General features: G+C 40.6%; 1 protein-coding gene across 1 annotated transcript in view; it reads left to right on the top strand.

Annotated features, from left to right (window-relative positions):
* Pkhd1 (PKHD1 ciliary IPT domain containing fibrocystin/polyductin) overlaps positions 1-21004 on the top strand; it is a 462210-nt gene that overhangs the window by 65104 nt on the left and 376102 nt on the right. Inside the window, exons 29-33 of the mRNA XM_059282214.1 lie at positions 5245-5380; positions 11156-11351; positions 11971-12038; positions 13283-14884; positions 16721-16864. Coding sequence (XP_059138197.1) covers positions 5245-5380; positions 11156-11351; positions 11971-12038; positions 13283-14884; positions 16721-16864 — 2146 coding nt within the window. The remainder of the gene's footprint in view (positions 1-5244; positions 5381-11155; positions 11352-11970; positions 12039-13282; positions 14885-16720; positions 16865-21004) is intronic.

Raw genomic sequence — 21004 nt, forward strand, 5'->3', positions numbered from 1 at the left:
ATGTAAATCTATCACATTTTCTTTATCTTCAGTTGAGGGACATCTAGGTTGTTTTTAGTTTCTTATGTTTTTGGTTGTGAGCCTAGCCTTTAATGGCTGAGCCATCTCTCTAGCCAAGTTTCCACTTTCTTGCTACTATAAATAAAGCTCCTATGAATATAGTTGTGTAAGTATCTTTTTGGTAGGATGGAGTGTTCTTTGGGCATATGCTCAAGAGTGGTGTACCTAGGTCTTGAGGTAGATTGATTCCTAATGTTTTGAGGAATTGTCATATTGATTTCCAAAGTGTCTATACAAGTTTGTACTCCCACCAGTAATTGGAGGAGTGTTCTCTCTGCTCCATATTCTTGCTATCATGAGCTGTCACTTGTGTTTTTGATCTTAGCCATTCTGACAGGTGTGAGATGGAATCTCAGAGTCATTTTGATTTGCATTTCCCTGATGGCTAAGGATGTTGAACATTTCCTTAACTGTTTCTCAGCCATTTGAGATTCTTCTGTTGAGAATTCTTTTTAGATCTGTTCCCCATTTTTAATTGGACTATTCATTTTTTGATGTGTACTTCCTTGAGTTCTTTATATATTTTGGATATTAGCTCACTGTCAGATGTGGAGCTGGCGAAAATCTTTTCCCATTCTGCTGTTTTATCCTATTGATGGTCTCCTTAGCCTTACAGAAGCTTTTCAGTTTCATGAGGTCTCATTTATTGTTGATCTTACTGTTTGTGCTACTAGTGATCTGTTTAGGAAGTTGTTTCCTGTGCCAGTGCATTCAAGATTGTTTCCCACTTTCTCTTCTATTAGGTTCAGTGTATCTGGATTTATGTTGAGGTCTTTGATCCACTTGGACTTGAGTTTTATGCAAGATGATATGGATCCATTTGCATTCTTCTACATGTTGACATCTAGTTAGACCAGCACCATTTGTTGAAGATGCTTTCTTTTTTCCATTACATATTTATGGTTTCTTCACTAAAAATCAGATGTCCATAGGTGTATGGACTCCATTGATCAATGTCTCTATTTTTATGTTCACAAAGCAAGTTGGTCTGTAATCTCTTTCTTTGTTTAATCTTTGTGTGGTTTGGCTATCAGGGTGACTGTGCCTCATAAAAGGAAATTGGCAATGTTTCTTCTGTTTTTGTTTTGTGGAAAATTTGAGAAGTATTGGCTCTTCTTTGAAAGTCTGGTAGAAATCTGAATTAAAACCTCTGGCCCTTTGATTTTTTTTTTTTTTTTTTTTGGTTGGGAGACTTTTAACAACAGCTTCTATTTCCTTAGGGGTTAAAGGTCGATTTAAATTGTTTGTCTGATCTTAATTTAACTTGATAAGTGGAATCTATTGAGAAATTTGATCATTTCTTTTAGATTTTCCAATTTTGTGGAATATAGATTTTTAAAGTATGATCTAATGATTATTTGGATTTCCTCAATATCTCTTGTTATGTCCCCTTTTCCATTTCTGATTTTGTTAATTTGAATATTCTCTCTCTGTCTTTAAGTTGATTTACATAAGGGTTTGTCTATCTTGTTGATTTTCTCAAAGAACCAACTCTATTTCTTTGATTCTTTGTATTGTTTTATTGCTTCTATTTTTATTGATTTCAGCTCTCAGTTTGATTATTTCCTTTAGTCTACTCCTCTTGGGTGTGCTTGCTTCTTTTTGTTTAGGTGTGCTGTTAAGTGACTAGTGTGAGTTCTTTCCAGTTTCTTTATGTAGACACTTAGTGCTATGAACTTTCCTCTTGGCATCAATTTCATTGTGTCTCTTAAGTTTGGGTATGTTGTGCATTTATTTTAATTGAATTCTAGGAAGTTTTTAATGACTTTCTCTTCCTTGACCTAGTAGTCATCCAGTAAAGAATTGTTCAGTTTCCATGAGTTTGTAGGCTTTCTGTTTCTGTTATTGTTGAAATCCAGCTTTAATCTGTGGCAATCTGATAGAATACAGGGGACGTTTCAATTTTCTTGTATCTGTTGAGACTTGCTTTGTGGTCAAGTATGTGGTCAATTTTGGAGAATTCCATGAAGTATAGAGAAGAAGGTGTATTCTTTTGTTTTTGGGTAAAATGTTCTGTAGATATATGTTAGGTCCTCCCCCCCCCCCCCCACAATGTCTTCTAGCTCCAGTATTTCTGTGTTTAGTTTTTTTCTGGATGATCTGTACATTGGTGAGAGTTGGGCATTGAAGTCTCTCACTATCCATTTGTGAGGGTTGATGTGTGATTTAAGCTTTAGTAGCATTTCCTTTACAAACATGGGTTCCCTTGAATTTGAGGCATAGATGTTAAGAATTGAAGGATTATCTCAGTGGATCTTTCCTTTGATGAGTATGTAGTGTCCTTCTCCATCTCTTTTGATTAATTTTGGTGTAAAGTCTATTTTTTTAGATATTAGAATGGCTATACCAGATTGCTTCTTGGATCCATTTGCTTGAAAAATATTTTTCCATCCCTTAACTCTGAGGTAATGTCTGTCTCTGACGTTGAGGTGTGCTCTTCTGTGCAGTGGAAGGATTGCTCCAAATTTTGCATCCATTCTATTAGTATGTGTCTTTTCATTGGGGAAGTTAGTCCATTGATATTGAGAGATATCAATGACCAATTATTGCTAATTCCTGTTATTTTTTGCTATTGTAGTTACTGGTGTGTGTGTGTGTGTGTGTGTGTGTGTGTGTGTGCATCTGTGCTTCTCTCTCTCTTTCTCTGCTTCCCTTCTTTTAGTTTTGCTGGTATGAGATTATTTTTTGTGTTTTCATGGGTGCAATTTATCTTTTTGGGTTGGAGTTTTTCTTCTAGTACCCTTTGTAGGGTTGGATTTGTGGATAGATAGTCTTTAAACTTGACTTTATTATGGAATATCTTATTTTGTCCTTCTGTGGTGATAGAAAGTTTTGCTGGGTACAGTGATCTTGGTCTGTGGTCTCTTACAGTCTGAAGGACATCTGTCCAGGTCCTTTTGACTTTTATAGTCTCCATTGTGAAGCCAGGTGTCATTCTAATAGGTCTACCTCCATATGTTATTTGGTTTTTCCCCCTCGCAGCTTTTAATATTTTTTCTTTGTTCTGTGTATTTAGTGTTTTGATTATCATGTGACAAGGGGACTTTCTTTTCGGTCCAATCTATTTGGTGTTCTGTAACCTTCCTATACCTTAGTAGGCATGTCCTTTAGGTTAGAAAATTTTTCTTCTACGCTTTTGTTGAAAATATTTTCTGGCCTTTGAGCAGGGCTTTTTCTCTTTCCTCTATTCCTATTATCCTTAGGTTTGGTCTTTTCATAGTACCTCAGATTTCCTGGATGTTTTGTGCCAGGAATTTTTTAGATTAAGGTTTTCTTTGACCCATGTTTATAAATTTCTTCTATTGTGTCTTCAAAGCCTGAGATTTTCTCTTCCATCTCTTGTATTCTGTTGGTGATGTGTATGTCCGTCGTTCCTGTTCACTTACCTAAACTTTTTTGTTCCCAGAATTCTCTGTTTGTGTTTTCTTATTGCTTATAATTTCATTTTCTGGTCTTGAACAGTTTTATTCACTTCCTTCAACTGCTATTATTTTCTTAGCTTTTTTTTTAAAAAAGGATTTATTCATTTCCTCCAATTTTTTGTTTGTATTTTCCTGGATTTCTTGAAAAGATTTATCCATTTCTTCTTTAAAGATCTTTATCATCTTCATAAAGTTGTTTTTAAGGTTATTTTCTTATGCTTCATTTTTGATAGCATATTCACAGCTTGCTGTAGTGGGATAGCTGGGCTCTCATGGTGACATATTGTCTTGGCTATTGTTGGTTGTATTCTTAATGCTGGCATCTCAGCATCTGGGTTTCGGATGATTACAGGTCTAGGTGCCAATTTCTGAGTTTATCTTTGTTGGATTGGTGTTTTGTTCCCTGGTTTCTGTTTTCTCTCTCATCTTTCGGCTGGAATGGCATGTGGTTGAACAGAGGTCTTTACTTGAGTTGTGGGCTGGACTTCTGTTGGCTGGGATGGCCTCTGGTTGAGCAGGGCATTTCCACTGGAGTTGGGGGCTGGAGTTCTGGCAGCCAGTGTAGCCTCTGGTCCTCTGGGGGGTCCTCTGCCAGATTTGGGGGCTGGGATACGGTGACAGGGAGGGGTGGGGTGATTGAGGGTAGGCTGGGCAGGCTCTGAACAGGTGGGCAGTCTACCTGGAGATCTGGTGGCTGTTGTGGCCTGTGGTCAGTCAGAAGGCCTCTGCTTGGACAGGGGGGGCAGGATACCATGGCAAAGAGGGGAGAGGTAGTTGCAGGTAGAGAACACAGTTGTTTTAAGTGAACTTCTTCATGACCTCATTCTTTTTAGTGAAGCTCCATTTCCTGCTTTGATCTAGGCTGGATGTATCTAGGCTTTTAGTCTGTAGATTTTGTTTTGCTAGTTCCTTATTTTCTCTTTCTAGTAGATTCACTATTTCTTAGAGTTCATATTTGCTTTCTTTAGACTTTTAACAATCCTGTGACAATTTTGTACATGGATATAATGTATCTTGACAATGTTCTCCCACTACCACCCTCCCTTGACTTAGTTCCACTTCCTCTGGATTCTTTCTTTCCAAGTTCCTCCCCTTCCTTTTAAGATTCACTGAGTTTAATTAGGGTTTACCAGTGACCATACCACAGAAGACAATGACTGCCGCATTTCCCAGCAGCCATTAACTGCCAGTAGTTCCTCAGCTGGGGTAGAGTTCTTCTGAACCACCTCCCCCCATACTGGAGTGTTGATGGACTCTGTCTTATAGGCATCTTATGCAGGTAAATGCAGCTGCTGTGAGTTCATGAATGCAATGATTATCATGTCTAGAAGTCAGCTTTTTATAGCACAATTCTCCATTCTTTGGCTCCTACATTCTTTCTACTACACTTTCCTCCATGTATCTGGAGCCTTGAGGGCTGAGAGTGGCATTTCCTTAATTTGATTATTATTTATCTGTGAGACAAAAAGCCTTAAGATCCATCTCATAGAAGATAACATAGGAGGAAATTATCTGAGTATTTACATATCTGAAGCTACTCTTTCACATGATGGATAGTTTAGCTAAGTATAGACACCCTTGAATGCATCTTATTGCCCAGAAACAATTAGTGTGTTAAGTGTAGATCAGTCTTACTTACCTTTCAGGGGACAGCCAATACTGTTCAATACTGCATTTTTCTAAGTTCTTTGACTGATTCTGCTTAGAGTTCTGTTTTACCCTCAAGTCCAACTGAGATTTGAATTCTCAAATTAATTTTCAGGGGAAAGATGGATACACCGTGAATGTGACTGCGATCAGTGGAAGCCACTCCACAGTTCTTCCCAGAGCGTTTACTTACGTCTCCTCTTTAAATCCAGTGATGGTGTCTTTGAGCAGAAACACAAGCAACATAGCAGGTAAGATACGTGTTACTTCAAGCCCTTCTTCTCTTTAGAGCTTTGATCCTATTAAAAGTCAATTAATAAGCTGTGGATTTTGATTTACTGTTTTATTTATTTATTTGAAACAGGGTTTCCCTATTTAGTCCATGATGGTTTTTAGTGGTGCTCTTACCCTGTGAGGAAAAGTCACGAAACACAACAGAATCCACTAACAAGAGTTTTATTCAGACAAGGAGAAAGGGATAGATGTGATCAGGCCTGCTGAAGGGACATGTGTGGGAGAAGGGGGTGGGGGAACATGGGGCCTGCCTTTTTAAGGGCTAGCTCCCACCTGCGCACACAGGCCCACATGGCTACTCCACACATGTGCGATTATGTGACCATGCAGCACATGGGTTACGTAGGACGTATGATCCGGAAATGACTAGGGGGAAATGACTAAGTGTCCTGCTGGGCATGCTTGACCATGGGGGTGTGGTTGGAATTCCTATCATCCAGCTAGCCTGAAGCTCTATTTGATAGTGACCTTGCACTCACAATACTTGTTTCACCCTTTTGAGTGTTAGGATTCCAGGAGTGCATACTGGATTCAGCTTATTGTGTTATTGATGAAAGATCTTTTTCAGGTTACTTGTCAAAAATTAATCTTATATCTGATTTCTCCTCTGTGAAAATTGGACATGAAAATGATGTGAATATTGAATTAGTATTCAATAAGTATTTATTGAGCAGCTAATTTGTACTCCTACTGCTAATTTTATAGATAAACAATAGATTTCAATCTTTAGTATTGATTTATGGCTTCAGTTTACAGACAAGAAAACTAAGGGATAGAGTGTAAATAACCTAACATAGCACCTTTAGCAAGTAACGAAGCTGAGATTTAAACATCAACAGTCTGCAGATCCCAAGCATTCAGCCCCTTACAGTTGGACATAGGTTTTGGCAATAGATTCTATTGTAGCAGTTTAATAGTTATAGAATAGGTACTCGGAGTAACCAAGGATTCTTGTTTGTTGAGACTTACTATGTACAAAAAGAATTTTAAAAGCATTATGTACCAAAATAGTTTAATCTTTATTTGAGACTCAGATGATATGATAGAATAGAATTATAATGATTTCTTATTATGTTATTCCAATATAGACTAGGTATAGTAGCTGGCCACCATTCTTACTGGTTAATTGAATGCCAGATGGCAGAGTTTATGTTTTATTATAAAATGACCACCATGTTTCCTACTGAAAAATCTTGAACTTAGTTTTTCTGGCACTGTTTTCCTTTTCCAAAGCTCAAGAGCACAAAAATAGAGTGATGTTACCTTTAACTTCTAATAGTATTCAGCTCAGATCACACAGAAGAATTTTCTGCCTCAAAAGATCAAAGTATCTAAAATTCCCAAATGGTACAGATTCTTCCCAATGAGGTAAAAAAGGGAGTGAGGAGATCATGTGACAGCCATGTATCAATGGTTTTAAAAAAGGTTCTACTCCTAATGATAATAAATGTATTGATCTTGAAAGTATCTAGAATTAGCCTGACAGTTTGTGATACCAATTCCTGAAGTCTGTGATACTGATACATACCATGCAAGGTGCTATTTCAGAGTTTATACTTGCTTTTAGACCTGCTGATTAAAGAACATGCTATAACATCCACACAGTGTGGCAGCACAGTGGGAAAGCCTCTTTTAAGTTGGGTTGCTTCATCCAGGAGATGATGTTGATGATTGTGAAGCCAAGATAAAATAAAGAGGCACAAGGAGAGGGCAAGGGGGAATCCGAGATCAGCAGCACAAATGTGGCTTTTGTAGTCGGAAAATAGCTGAATATGAATGAATATCAACTCAACCCTTTGTTAAAGAAGCATTTGACAGATTCATAGCATGTTTTGAAATTGAGGAATTTGTGTATTTGGCCATCTTCAGAGGGTGTTCTCATAGGCTGACAACATTGGTAGACAGAAAATGGAATGAAGTCTCGAAACGGCTTGACTGATCACAGCACAATGTATCTCAAATTTGATCATGATTTCATTACTTGGTAGCCTGTGACTGGTTAAAGTTAATCTGGTGATTGGTGAGGCTCAGCTAATTGTTACACAAGTATAGTCATAACTTAGGATGTCAGTTGTTACTTAGGTCATACTTTGCTACAGGGCTCAAGGTATATGGAGGCATCTTCAGGCCAACTTTAATTTAACTTGATACATAGTGAGCCTTCTGTTCCCACATATTCTGCATATGTGGATTCAACTATGAACTGAAAAGATTTACAAAAAATGTGTCTTTACTGAACATGTACAGATTTTTTTTAAATAATCTTACAACTATTATATGACACTTACATTGTATTTATTACATTGTAAGTAATGCAGAGACGATTTACAGTATATGTGAAGTTGTGTGTAGGTTCTATGCAGATACTTCATATTACACAAAGGACTTGAAAATTCTTGGAGTTTGGTATCATGGGATTGAAATGCCCCAAGATCAGTCCTCCTTGGATACCACAGAATTGCTATATTTCTTTTTAAAAATAATTTATCTTGTATTTATTTGTTTAGATTAACTTATAAAGTAATAATTTTCATTAAGGCATTTTCATACACACTTTGATTTTGTTGCTATTTTATCCTGAAGAACTTGCCACAGCACTAGCCAAATAAGCTTGTTTTGTGCTAGTGTTACACTGTTACCTTTTTTTCTTGGTTGGCCTTGAAATCTATTGAAGTCACTGAATTTCAAATAGAGGTTGGGAACATAGGAAGAAGTAAGGAGGATAGGGAAGTGAGGGAGAATGTGAAGATAAGATGTGTGTGTGTGTGTGTGTGTGTGTGTGTGTGTGTGTGTGTGAAAGAGAGAGAGGAGGGAGAGAGGGGACGGGGGAAGTATGAGTCTATCTCAGGATTTCAAATTAATTCTTCCTACAAACTATAATAGGAAAGAATTTTGCATCATTTTATTAATGAAAATTTAAACATGTAAGCTGCAAATGAGGTAGTAACGTTCAAGGATTTGAATAAAGAATCACCATGTCACTTTTCTCTTTTTAGCCGAGTTCTGGTTAGTATTTGTCAACTTGACAGGAACCTAGACATATCTAGGAAGAGGGAATCTGAATTGAGAAAATGCCTTCATAAGACTGTTCTGTAGGCTGCTCTGTGGAGTATTGTCTGATTAATGATGGAGGACAACTCGAGTCACTGCGGGAAATGCCATCCCTGGGCAGGTGGTCCTTGATGGTATGAGAAAGCAGGCTGAGCTGGCAATGAGGGGCTGGCCAACACGCAGGAACTCTCTGTGGTCTCTGCTTCAGTTCCTGCTTTCAGGTTCCTGCTAGAGTTCCCTCTGTGGTGGAGTGTGACCTGGGAGTTGTAAGAAGAAAAAACCCTTTATTCCCATGCTGCTTTGTAGCTGGAGTTTTCTCCAGTCCTGCCTGGCCCACGTCAGGACAAATCTCTCTCACCCACCAGTCCCACAGCCGCTCAGACCCAACCGAGTAAACACACAGAGACTTATATTACTTATAAACTGTATGGCCGTGGCAGGCTTCTTGCTAACTGTTCTTATATCTTAAATTAACCCATTTCTATTAGTCTATAAGTTGCCACGTGGCTCGTGGCTTACCGGTACCTTACATCTCGCTTGTCATGGTGGCGGCTGGCAGCGTCTCTCTGCCTCAGCCTTCCACTTCCCAGAATTCTCCTCTCTCCTTGTCCCGCCTATACTTCCTGCCTGGCTACTGGCCAATCAGCATTTTATTTATACAGAGCGATATCCACAGCACTGCTTTTGGACACGATTTTTTTTTTTTATCACAGCAATAGAAACCCTAACTGAGACAGGCAGTGTCTTTCAGTCTCATCTAATTAGCTGTGGTGTCCTGTACTTGGGAGCACTAGAGTGACTCTGCGGCATGTGTGGCTAATGGACCGTTAGAGGGCTCTATTCCAAACTGTGGGAGCACTGAGAAGTGTGAGGCAAGGGCTTGCATTTCCACTTCTGATATTGGGTGGATAGCTTTTTGCCTTCATTAAGGTTCTGGTTGTCTGCAGACTGAATTGATCCTTCCTGCAGATTTGTCCTGTCCTGTAGGTATGAGCACTAGCTACAATATTGTACAGTAGTTCAGCCTTTCTTGATATTCAGAACATTATCATTGAATAAACCTGCTGGTTAATTGGCTCTTACAGTGTGTCTTTTATTTAAAAATTTGAAAATATGGTTTTATAGATACGTGTGTGTATGTGTGTGTGTGTGTGTGTGTGTGTGTGTGTGTGTGTGTGTGTGTAGTTCAGAGGACAACTTATGGAAGTCAGTTCTCTTCTTGTACCACGTGAATCCCAGGGATCACACTCAGGCTGTCTGAGGCAATGCCTTTACCCTCTGAACCATCTTGCCCGCTCCTACTGATAGGATTTTGTCAGCTCATTCACTACTTTTGACAGTTCTTTGAGGATGAGGTCTGTGTAAGCATTTTTGTGTCCCATGGCATCTCTGTCATGGACTTAACACACATTTCAGTGAGAAAGAGCTGAGGTAAAGTGTTTATGATATGCACTATTTTTTTTTTTTTTGAGTGGAGTTGCTGATTGTACCAAAAAGCCATTGAAATACAAAGTACAGATAGGAATGCAGGGCTTGACTTTTCCACTACTTAGCTAAGATACCTTGATGGTTGAGGTTTCCTCAACCTTAAAATGCCAGTTGTATTCCACTGGGACAGTGGATCTTAATTAGCTTTAGCTGCATAATTGATTCAAACCTAAAATCACCTGGAATATGGAGCTTCAGATGAAGAATTTCCCAGATCAGGTTGCTCTGTGGGCATGTGTGTGAGACATTTTAGTTTCTTTAAATTTTTTATTTAGGTTTATTTATTTATTTTATTTTATGCATGTGAGTACTTTCTCTGCATGTATATATAGGTATCACATGTGTCACTGCTACCCACAGAGGTCAGGAAAGGGTATCAGATTTTCTGGAACAGGAGTTATGGATAGTTGTAAACCACCCTATATGTGCTGAGAACCAAACCTGCCTCCCCTGTAAGAGCAGCAAGTGCTTTTAACTGCTGAGCCATCTCTCTAGTCTCCTGTGAGGTATTTTCTTGATAGATAATTGATATAGGAGGGCTCAGCCAGTTGTGGGTGGCGGCATTCCTAGGGTGGGCCTGGAGTTCATAGGAGAGGAATAAGCCAGAGAGAGCAAATAAACCAGCCGTGTTCCATGGTCTCTGCTTCTGTACCAGGTTCCTGCCTTGAGCTCCTGTCTTAGCATCTCTTGATGATGAGCTGTAACCTATAAGCCCAAGAAATCCTTTCCTCCCCACATTGGTTTTGCTCGGTATTTTGTCACAGGAACATAAAGCACACTAGGACCCAGTGGGGGTGATGATGCAAAAATGCACAGTAGATGATGAACTCTTGGAATCATGTAGTGCATCGTAGAGATGTAGATTTTCACTTTTCTTAGCACAAAAGTAGAGGCTGAAGAAAAAGGCATAGGACACTGTTTGCCGGCTAGGAAGGCAATTATCCTACTATTCCAAACTACTTAATCTGCCTTTCCAGGAATAAAAGTTAGCATAGTTGCCTCAACAATTTTGCATTGTTGATGTCCTTGAGGTTTTAGGCCATATAAAGAATTATTAGAAATTTTGTGAAAAAAAAATGGATAGCTGTTAAAATTCTTAGAGACTTGTGTAAAGGACTGACTTTACTTAATCATAAAAAGATGTAGTGGTTGAGGCCACAGGTCCAGAAGTAAATGTATTCTTCTTGACACAGGAGGAGGGATCCTGTTCCTTGGGATGACGCGGCTGGTGAACTACACTGATCTGGATGTACAAATCCGTGTGCAGGACACCTGTGCTCAGGTCCTCACACAGACAGCTTGGGGACTGGAGGTGGTGCTGCCCCCACTGCTGGCTGGCACCCACATGATTTCAGCCTTCATTAATGGAGTGAGCATTCGTTCACAGGGGTAAGGATGCCGCTGCTGCGGACTTTGGGTCTGTTCAATGGACTAGCAATTCATTTGGGAACCTCTGCTTGGAGTTGGGTGTCTTCTTTGTTCCATGTAACGTGAGGTGATAAGAGTCTAAGAATTATAAACACGAATGAATCTCAAAGTCCTGAGAACAGTTCATTCCTTAGACTATTGGAGGGAAAATGGCTTGCTTGTTTGGGGAAAGGGAAATTGGAAGTTGGTTGAGGTGGGGATAGGGTGGGCCTCTGCCTAAAGAAGGTAAGCCTGCGGTGGAGCACTTTAATAAGACTGTTCAAGGCTTTGGATAAATGACTTGCGGTAACCATATTTACCATGCCTCCTGCCTCACCCTCATCTCCTCTGTACCCTGAAATCACCAGATTTTTCTCTAAAAATTTCCTCCCTCATCTAGAAGGTATCTAACCTACGTGTTACTGATGTTGCCACTTGAGACTGGTCCAGGACCGTGCCCCACCCATCTCTCCATTGTTTCTTCTCTATGAGCAGGATCCCTGAAACTCGCTCTCCATCATTGCTCCTCCCTTTACAAACATGTCTCCATTCTGTTTCGCTCATCTCCATGATGTTTTCTCACATGGACTATTTTCTCTAGGGTTGATCTCCATATCCAATACCTCACTGAAGTTTTCAGCATGGAGCCTTGCTCTGGGTCTCTTTTGGGTGAGTGATTCTGACATCACACCTTATTTGTCCAGCAAGTTGGTTTACTGAATGTTCGGATTTCATTCCTGGACTAATGAGCTGATGAGGTCAGGGCTGCAGGTATCAGGGAGAGAGAGAGTTCCCTAGGTTCTCAGATGAATAATTCTCTTATGTGAAGCGTGAAGAGTTGTGGACTTCAGCTCTGTGAGTTCCAGAAATAACAGAGTATATGAAGGAGAGGTGGCTGGCTTTTTTTCCTGCAGGAAATGTTGAAACATCCAATGGACACCACACTCCAGCATGTGCTAGGAAGGGATGGACAAGGCTCCTGCAATAGTCTTTTAGACATTGCATGTGCAGGGAGAGGAGGGAGGAGGCGTCAATCTTTTCACTTTCCTCTAAGGATGAAAGACAAAGGAAGAAAAATAGAAACACAAACACAGTGTGGGAAATGTAGAGCCATGTAGAATGTTACGTCAGATAATAAAACAGATGACAAGGCAATGAAAGACTTTTTCATTCACATATTAGTTGAGAGAATAGCCTTCTAAGACATACAAGGATATTCTAAAATTTTGTCTTAATCATTAAAAAGTATTGTTCTTGGGGTTTAATAGTCAGTGATTAAGGTCACTTGTTGCTCCTACAGAGGACTTGGTTTAGTTCCCAGCATCTACATGGTGGCTCTCATGGGTCTGTAAATCCAGTTGTAGAGGATCTCTCATGCCCTGTTCTGGTCTCCATGGGCTCAGTATACAGCGGTACACAGCCACACACGCAAGCAAAATACCCATATACATAAAATAAAAATAAATTAATCTTAAAAAGTATTCTTACAAAACAATTTGAATTGCTTTACTGCTCTGTGAATTTTGTCACATCTGAGTACTGGCCAAATGATCATAAATTTAGCCATAATGAGGATGAAATGTGTGCACACCACTTTCCACTTAATTCCATCAGATCTGTACAGGTGCTGCAGTTCCTATTTGGATGGAATATTAGCTTTTGTGTGTGTGTGTGTGTGTGTGTGTGTGTGTGTGTGTGTGTGTGTGTGTCTGTCTGTCTGTCTGTCTGTCTCTGAGCACATCCCTAGTAGGCATGTAGAGGTCAGAGGTCAGTTCTCTCCCTTTATCATGTGGGTCCTCCTCAGGAATTGAACTCTGGTCATCAGACTTGGCAGTGGAGTCATTTAGCTGCTGAGCCTTTTTGCTGGCCAGAATATTAGCTTTTAATTGGTGCCTTCCGTGTTTACCCTTTAGGTGGAACTATCCTCAGCCTTTCAGGAGCAGGACTTGGCAGAGATCCGAGTCTGATTTGGGTACTTGTGGACAGTCAGCCTTGTGATATTGTGAATTTAACAGAAGTGACTGTCTGGTGTGAGACTCCTCCAGCTGCGCTGCCCCCCAGGGCCGATGGTCTCACTGTGCCAGCTTCTGTGGAGATCTGGGTTGGCAACACTTCCTTCCTCCATGGACCAAGCTTGGTGGGGAAGGGCTTTACCTTCATGTATGAAGCCGCATCAACACCAGTGGTCACTGCTATGTGGGGAGAACTCGCGAACAACAGCCTGGGGTTCTATGTGGAAGGAAATAACCTCTCTGACTCAGCCATTCTTTTGGGAACCTTGAAATGTGACCTTCAAGTGCAGTCTTTTGTCGATAACATGAACCTGTCTGAGTGCTCCTTTCCTCTCTCCGATTTGGAAGCAGGGGTCTATCCTCTCCAACTTCGTCACAAGTGGATGGGGTTTGCCAATATGTCCGCAGTGCCCCAGGAATTTGAATTGTCACCCCGGATAGTGACCATCTTCCCAACACGTGGTTCTATGTGTGGTGGGACAATACTCACTGTGAAGGGTGTTGCCTTCAGTTCTAGAAGGAAGTCAGTTCATGTCAATCTTCCACACCCTTTTGCTTGTGTGATTTTGAGTTTGGGAGACCATACAGTTCTATGCCAGACCAAATTGGTGGGTGACCACTTTTCTCAAGTGTCATCTGCTCTAAATGTCACAGTTCTGGTCAATGGACTGGCCAGCAAATGCGAGGGGAACTGTACCCTCTTCATGCAGGAAGAAACAACTCCTGTTGTGGATGCCTTGACTCTAAGCATCAATGGTTCCCTCACCACAGTGCTGATGAGAGGCCGGAGGTTGGGTACCGCTGTTGCTGAGCCAACAGTGTTTGTGGATGAACAACTTCCTTGCCACACAACTTTCTTCAATTCCAGCCATGTGGCATGCCAGATGAGTGATTTGACCCCAGGGTCTCACTACCTGTCAGTTGTTCATACAAGCACTGGATACGCTTGCCTGGACAGTGTTTATAGAAGCTTCTTCATTGTCCCTCAGGTGTTTGAATATTTTCCTAAGAATTTCAGCATCCATGGTGGAAGTCTCTTGACCATAGAAGGCACAGCTCTTAGAGGATGGAATGCTACGTTTGTCTATGTTGGCCAACAGGCTTGTCTAACAGTGAACATCAGTTCTGAGCTCATCCAGTGCATTATGCCTGCAGGAAATGGCTCTGTTGCTCTGGAAGTAGAGGTGGATGGAGTTTTGTATCACATGGGACTTGTTGGTTATAGCAGTGTCTTTACCCCAGAATTGCTTTCTGTTTCACGGAATCATGACATCTTAACCTTTGCAGTGGCCCAGATCTCAGGGGCTGCAAATGTTGACATATTTGTCGGGATGTCACCATGTGTAGGTGTCTCTGGTAACCGTACAGTTCTCCAATGCGTGGTCCCTTTCCTTCCTGCTGGGGAGTATCCTGTCACAGGTTACGATCACTGCAGAGGATGGGCCTCATCGGCTCTCGTCCTCGAGCTGAGAGCCGCTGTGACCTCAGTGACTGAGAACTTTGGTAAGTATAGAGGCTAAGACAGAACACTTTCTCTATAAAGCAAATCAATTATGACTCTCTGTTTTAGGAAGAAGGGTACCAAAGTCACTGTATGATAGCAGGATAAAAGAGCCTGGGTGACCTCTTATAGTCACAATTTCTTTCTCAGGCCTGTCTTTGTGTCATTTTCTTTATCTTCATTTTTCATCAGTGAAATTCTGTGTATTCTATGAGTATTGGGTTGTATCTTACTTTTATGCATCAACTTCATTGGACATATGTTTTAAATTTAATAATATCATTTGCTAAAGCACATTATGTGATTGTATAAGAATATACATGCATTCACCTATTTTAGACATATGCTGATTTGTATTAATTAAAACATATTCAATAGGATTAATTTTGCCATTTTGTAATGGTTCACAGATGAATTCATACTCCACCAATAATATGCCAGTGCTATAGTGTAAGTGTGCTGGTTAAAGTTAAAAAGTATTTATTTTCTATTTTATATGTATTTATGTGTGCCTGAGTGTATATATGTAGTATCATATGTACTCAAGGTATCCATGGAGGCCAGAACAGGTCATCAGATCCCCAGGAACTGGCATTATAGGCAGTTGTGAGCTGCTCATTATGGGTGCTGCAACCAAACTCAGGTCTTCTGGAAGAGGACTGAGTTCTCTGAACCACTGAGCCATCTCTATGGCCTCCAATTTTATTTTTCCTTTCAGGTACACTGACATTTGTCTAGCTTTTTTTTAAAGGTCTCTGTTCACTTACTTTGCTGAAATAGCTTAAGCCTGATTGTAATTTTAAAAAAATGGAGGAAATCATTCAATCTAAATTGGCAGGGTAGTACTTGGCTTCAGCTGAGTGGGGCGCTGTTGGGATCAGGGTTTGCTAACGTGGCTCCGTGTTTTCCTGTAAGATTTGGCTTTCTTATTTGTAAAGGAGTTTGGCCTGCATAGTCTATAAATTCCTCTCCCTACTTCCCAGGACACCACGGTTTCTATGGGGAAGGAGCACCATAAAATGCACCCACAGCAGGAGACATTGCCCTTGAGTGGCCGGGTGCTTGCCCAAGGACCTCCATCCCTCCAGGAGGATGAGGGCAGTGGAGATGGAAGCTCCTCCTCCCAAAGTGTCCCAGCCTCTGGACTAGTTTCGCTGACCCAAGAACCTTAAAATATGTCTTTCCTGTAGTACTTATTGATAGTGACAAAAGTTGGGAATTCATTGGAGGTTTTAGATTTTAATTTTCTACACTGAGGAAAATTGTATAATAAGATTCTAGTTCCCTATCAAAATGCAACAGAATCTATGAAAGCTTGGAAAAATATCTGTGCTATAATTTTAAGTAAAGTTTCGAGATAATATGTACATAATGATCCCTTTTTATATAATGTATTTATACATTATGTATACATGTATTACACACACACACACACACACACACACACACACACACACAGGAAAAAAAAGTGTTTGATAAATAGTCACAGAAACTTCACACATGGGTTTCTCTGGGAATTCCCCTAGGTGTTTGGGGGAACTTAAACTTCTGTTTTCATTTTATGGTCTTTTTATATAGAGATAAATTTTTGTATAGAAAATTTAAAAATTGTAAATCATCATTAGTTATTTATACAAAGAGACTACACTTTTTAAAAGCTCCCAACACAACAACAGAAAGCTACAGGTCATAGCCAAGCAGAGAAGAACCTGGAGATGATGCTGGGGTCAGCTGTGTACTTTCTGTGGGGGTTGAGAAAGTTGCACAGTGAGAAAGTGAGTGTGCAATAAGCCAAGATGCACCTCCTAAATAATGAGCTTGGGATTTTGTCTCTGAAGGCTGCCTGGGTGGAAGGCTTTTGCATGTGTTTGGAGCAGGATTTTCTCCAGGGAACATCTCAGCTGCCGTGTGTGGTGCTCCGTGCCAAGTCTTGGCTAATGCAACAGTGTCTGCCTTCAGCTGCTTGGTTCTGCCCCTGGATGGTGAGCAAAAAAGCCACACTTATACATTTATGTGAAGATCATATCCTCTGGCTTTTTCTGTTTCTGTTTTAGTACTGTATTGACAACTGGAAATAGAATTTTCTCCTTTTTATAAAAAAAATGTTAGATCCTGAGGCCTAAGGAGATGGCTCAGTGGGTAAGTTGTAAGAGGAGGACTTGTGTTCAGAACCTCTGCACCATGTTAAAGCTGGGCATTTTAGTTTATGACTATAACTCAGGAGAAGGCAGAGATGCAGAGACAGGTGAATCCCCAGAACTTGCTGGAGAGGAACTCTAACTGAAAGGTGAGCCCTAGGTTCAGTAAACCTTTCTTAAAAAATAAGGTAGAGAGAGAAGGAAAAGACGCCTGAAGCCCACTTGTGGCCTCCACATGTACAGATAGACGGGTATACCATCCTACATATGTGCACACACACCCACACTTACACACATGTACCACATACATGTATAGAACACACACATAGACAGAAAGAATGCTACCAGCTGCCTTCTCAGTGGGCATCTCTTGAATATTGGCTTTGTGCTCAGTCCCTTGATTCTTTCAGGCAAGACTTGCCATTCACATCGTTCTCTTTTTCTTCAGTGTTGTGTAAAAGTCATGACAGCTCAGTGCTTTAAGACATGGCCATCAGGTCAGTTGTGGAATGTGAAGCCCTGTCTTTATGGACGGAGCAGTGTGCAAAGCTTGAGGCTTCACAACACATGATAGCTGCCCATTGAGCTTCAAGGGGAAAAATCCCAACAGGAGGAAATGACTTTATTATCACAGGGCCTTGTTGCTTTTGAGAGAGCCTCAATGATAAGGCTGGATGAAAAAGATGTAAGACAAGGCAAAAGCCCTCATATCTAGGCTGAGTCTCAGCATCTTCTTCCATCTGCTGCTGGAGAAAGCTTTTCCAATGGTGACTGGACAAGACACCAATCCATCAGTATAACAGAATATCATTAGGAGTTATTTCATTAATTTTTTTTTCTGCCAGTCATGTTTGGTTATACCCTAGGTCACTGAGATACCCAGTCTGGTTCCTGGCCCCCCAGGCAGCATCAGGCCTGGGCCCCCTCTCCTGGCATGGGCCTCAAGTTAAACCAGATGTTTATTGGTGAAAGTATTAAGGCAACTCCATGTAGTTAAAAGGGAGGTTTATTTTGTGGGGTAACTTACAAGTAAAGGGATAGGTTACAGGATCCGGGAGAGGTGAAGTGCAGGCCAGTGGTGTTCTCTGGAGAACTCTGCTCGGTCTACCTCCAGTGTCCCGGATCCAGGAACCAAGAGACCCAGCACATCTGGATCTAGGGTCCCTCTCTTCCATGGGGTCCCCCGAGCTCTGCCTGTGGGTCTCTGCATCTGTTCTCATTAGTTACTGGGTGAAGCCTCTCTGTTTGATGATTGAGCAAGTCACAAATCTATGAATATAGCAGAATATCATTAGGAATCATTTCATTGACTTTTTTTTTTTTTTTTTTTTTGCCAGTCATGTTTGGTTCTATTATCGGTCTATGGGCTATCCAGTTTTTGGTTCCTGGCCATCCAGGCAGTGTCAAGTGAGGGCCCCCTCTCTGCTGTTGTTGGTATCTAGTCTTAGTCCATGGTAGTCTGATAGGATGCAGTGTGTTGTTTCAATTTTCCTATACCTGTTGAGACTTGCTTTGTGTTCAAGTATGTGGTTAATTTTGGAGACAGTTCTGTGAGATGCTGAGAAAAAAAGTATATTGTGTTTGAGTGAAATGTTTGTAGATATCTGTTAGGTCCATTTGGTTTATAACGTCTATTAGCTCCAGTATTTCTCTGTTTAGATTTGTCCAGATGACCTGGTGAGAGTGGAGTATGAAGTCTCCCACTATCAGTGTGTGAGGGTCAATATGTAATTCAAGCTGTAGTGGTGTTTCTTTTACAAACTTGGGTGTGCTTGTGTTTGGGGCATAGACGTTAAGAATTGAAATGTCATTTTGGTGGATTTTTTACCTTTGATGAGTATGTAGTGTCTTCCATCTCTTTTGATTAGTTTTGGTTTGAAGTTTATTTTGTTAGATATTAAAACGGCTACCCCGGCTTGCTTCTGAGGTCCATTTGCTTGGAACATCTTTTTGAACACTTTACCCTGAGGTTATGTCCATCCATGGTATTGAGGTGTGTTTCTTGTATGCAGCAGAAGGATGGATCCTGTTTTTATATTCATTCTGCTAGTCTGTGTCTTTTTATTGGGAAATTGAGTCCATTGATATTGAGAGAGATCAATGACCAATAACTGTTAATTCCTGTTATTTTGTTGTTGTTGCTGGTGTATGAGTGTGTGTGTGTGTGTGTGTGTGTGTGTGTGTGTGTGTGTGTGTGTGTATGCATGCTTTTCTTCTTTTGGTTTTTGCTGGTTGACATTTTTTGTGTGTTTTCATGGGTGTAATTAACCTTCTTGAGTTGGAGTTTTCCTTCTAGAACCTTCTGTAGGGCTGGTTTTGTAGATAGATATTGTTTAAATATGACTTTATCATGGAATATCTTATTTTGTCTGTCTATGGTGATTAAAACATTTGCTGGGTATAGTAGTCTGGGCTGGAATCTGTGGACTCTTAGATCTGCAGGACATCTGTCCAGGCTCTTCTGACTTTTAGAATCTCCACTGTGAAGTAAGGATGTAATTCTAATAGGTCTGCCTTTATATGCTACTTGGCCTTTTCCCCTTGCATCTTTTAATATTCTTTCTTTGTTCTGTTACATTTAGTGTTTTGATTATTATATGGTGAGGGGACTTTTTTTTCTGGTCCAATCTATTTGGTGTTCTGTATGCTTCTTGTACATTTATAGGCATGTCCTACTTTAGGTTAGGAATTTTTCTTCTATGCTTTTGTTGAAAATATTTTCTGGGCCTTTGAGCTGGGCTTCTACTCCATTGATTATTCCTATTATTCTTAGGTTTGGTATTTTTTTAGTGTCCCAGATTTCCTGGATGTGTTGTGTCAAGAATTTTTATATTTAACATTTTCTTTGTTTCCATTTCTTCTATCATATCTTCAATGCCTGAGATTCTCTCTTCTATCTCTTGTGTTCTGTTAGTGAAGCTTGTCTTTGTAGTTCCTGTGCACATTCCTAAATGTTTCATTTCCAGAATTTCCTCAGTTTGTGTTTTCTTTATTTCTTCTGTTTCCCTTTTCAGATCTTGAACAGTTTTATTCTTGTTTCATTCCACTGTTTGTGTTTTTCTTACCTCTCTTTAAGAGATTTATTCACTTCCTGCTGTTGTTCATTTGTGTTTTCCTGGCTTTCTTCGAAGGATTTATTCATTTCCTCTGATTGTTTGCATTTTTTTTCTGGATGTCTTTAAGGGATTTATTCCTTTCTTCTTTAAGAATATCTATCATCTTCGTATAGTTGGTCTTAAGGTCTTTTTTTTTTTTTGTGCTTCAGCTATGTTGGAATATTCAGGGTCTGCAGCGGTTAGGATAGCTAGACTCTGGTATTCTGGCAGTCAGGGCCTGTGGTTGAGCATCACGGGGTCTGCCAGGGTTGGATGGGACACGGATGAGGGCAGAAGGGAGGCCAGGTGGAGATGGTCTATGATGTCCACAGGAGGTGTGGACACGGGGGAGCGGAGGCTGCAGCCGTTGTTGCAGAACCAGAGAAGACCCTGAACACTGGGTCTGGGGGGACAGAGAGAGTGGAGAAGGTCCACGGGCAGCCAACATGGTCTTCTGGCAGGTGTGGTCTGTGGGTGAGCAGAGGCTGTCTGCCTGGGTTGGGAGCTGGTACACAGTGATAATGGTGGGAGGAGTGGGGCATGGGGATGATGGTCTGTGGGATCCACAGGAGGCTTGAACGGCACGGAGGGGAGGCTGCAGCACAGGTTCTGTTGCTGAGATGGGGAAGACCCTGAGGATTGGGTCTGGGGGAACAGAGAGAGTCTCTTCAGGTTTTTTCTCTTTTAAACTTTCTCATGTACTTATCACGAATTCATGAACTATAGAACTCCTTGGTACTATTTTAAAATATTAAATCTTAACCAGAAGTACAGAGAAAAAAAAAGTCAGTGACGTGTTCAGGGTCAGGTAAATTTTGGTATTGTAAGTTTGATGACTCAGATGGGAAAATTAAGTTAGTATATTATAAGGGGTTTGATTTAGTTTTAG

Source organism: Peromyscus eremicus, chromosome 16_21 (assembly GCF_949786415.1).
Source record: "Peromyscus eremicus chromosome 16_21, PerEre_H2_v1, whole genome shotgun sequence".
NCBI classification, from domain to species: Eukaryota; Metazoa; Chordata; class Mammalia; order Rodentia; family Cricetidae; genus Peromyscus; species Peromyscus eremicus.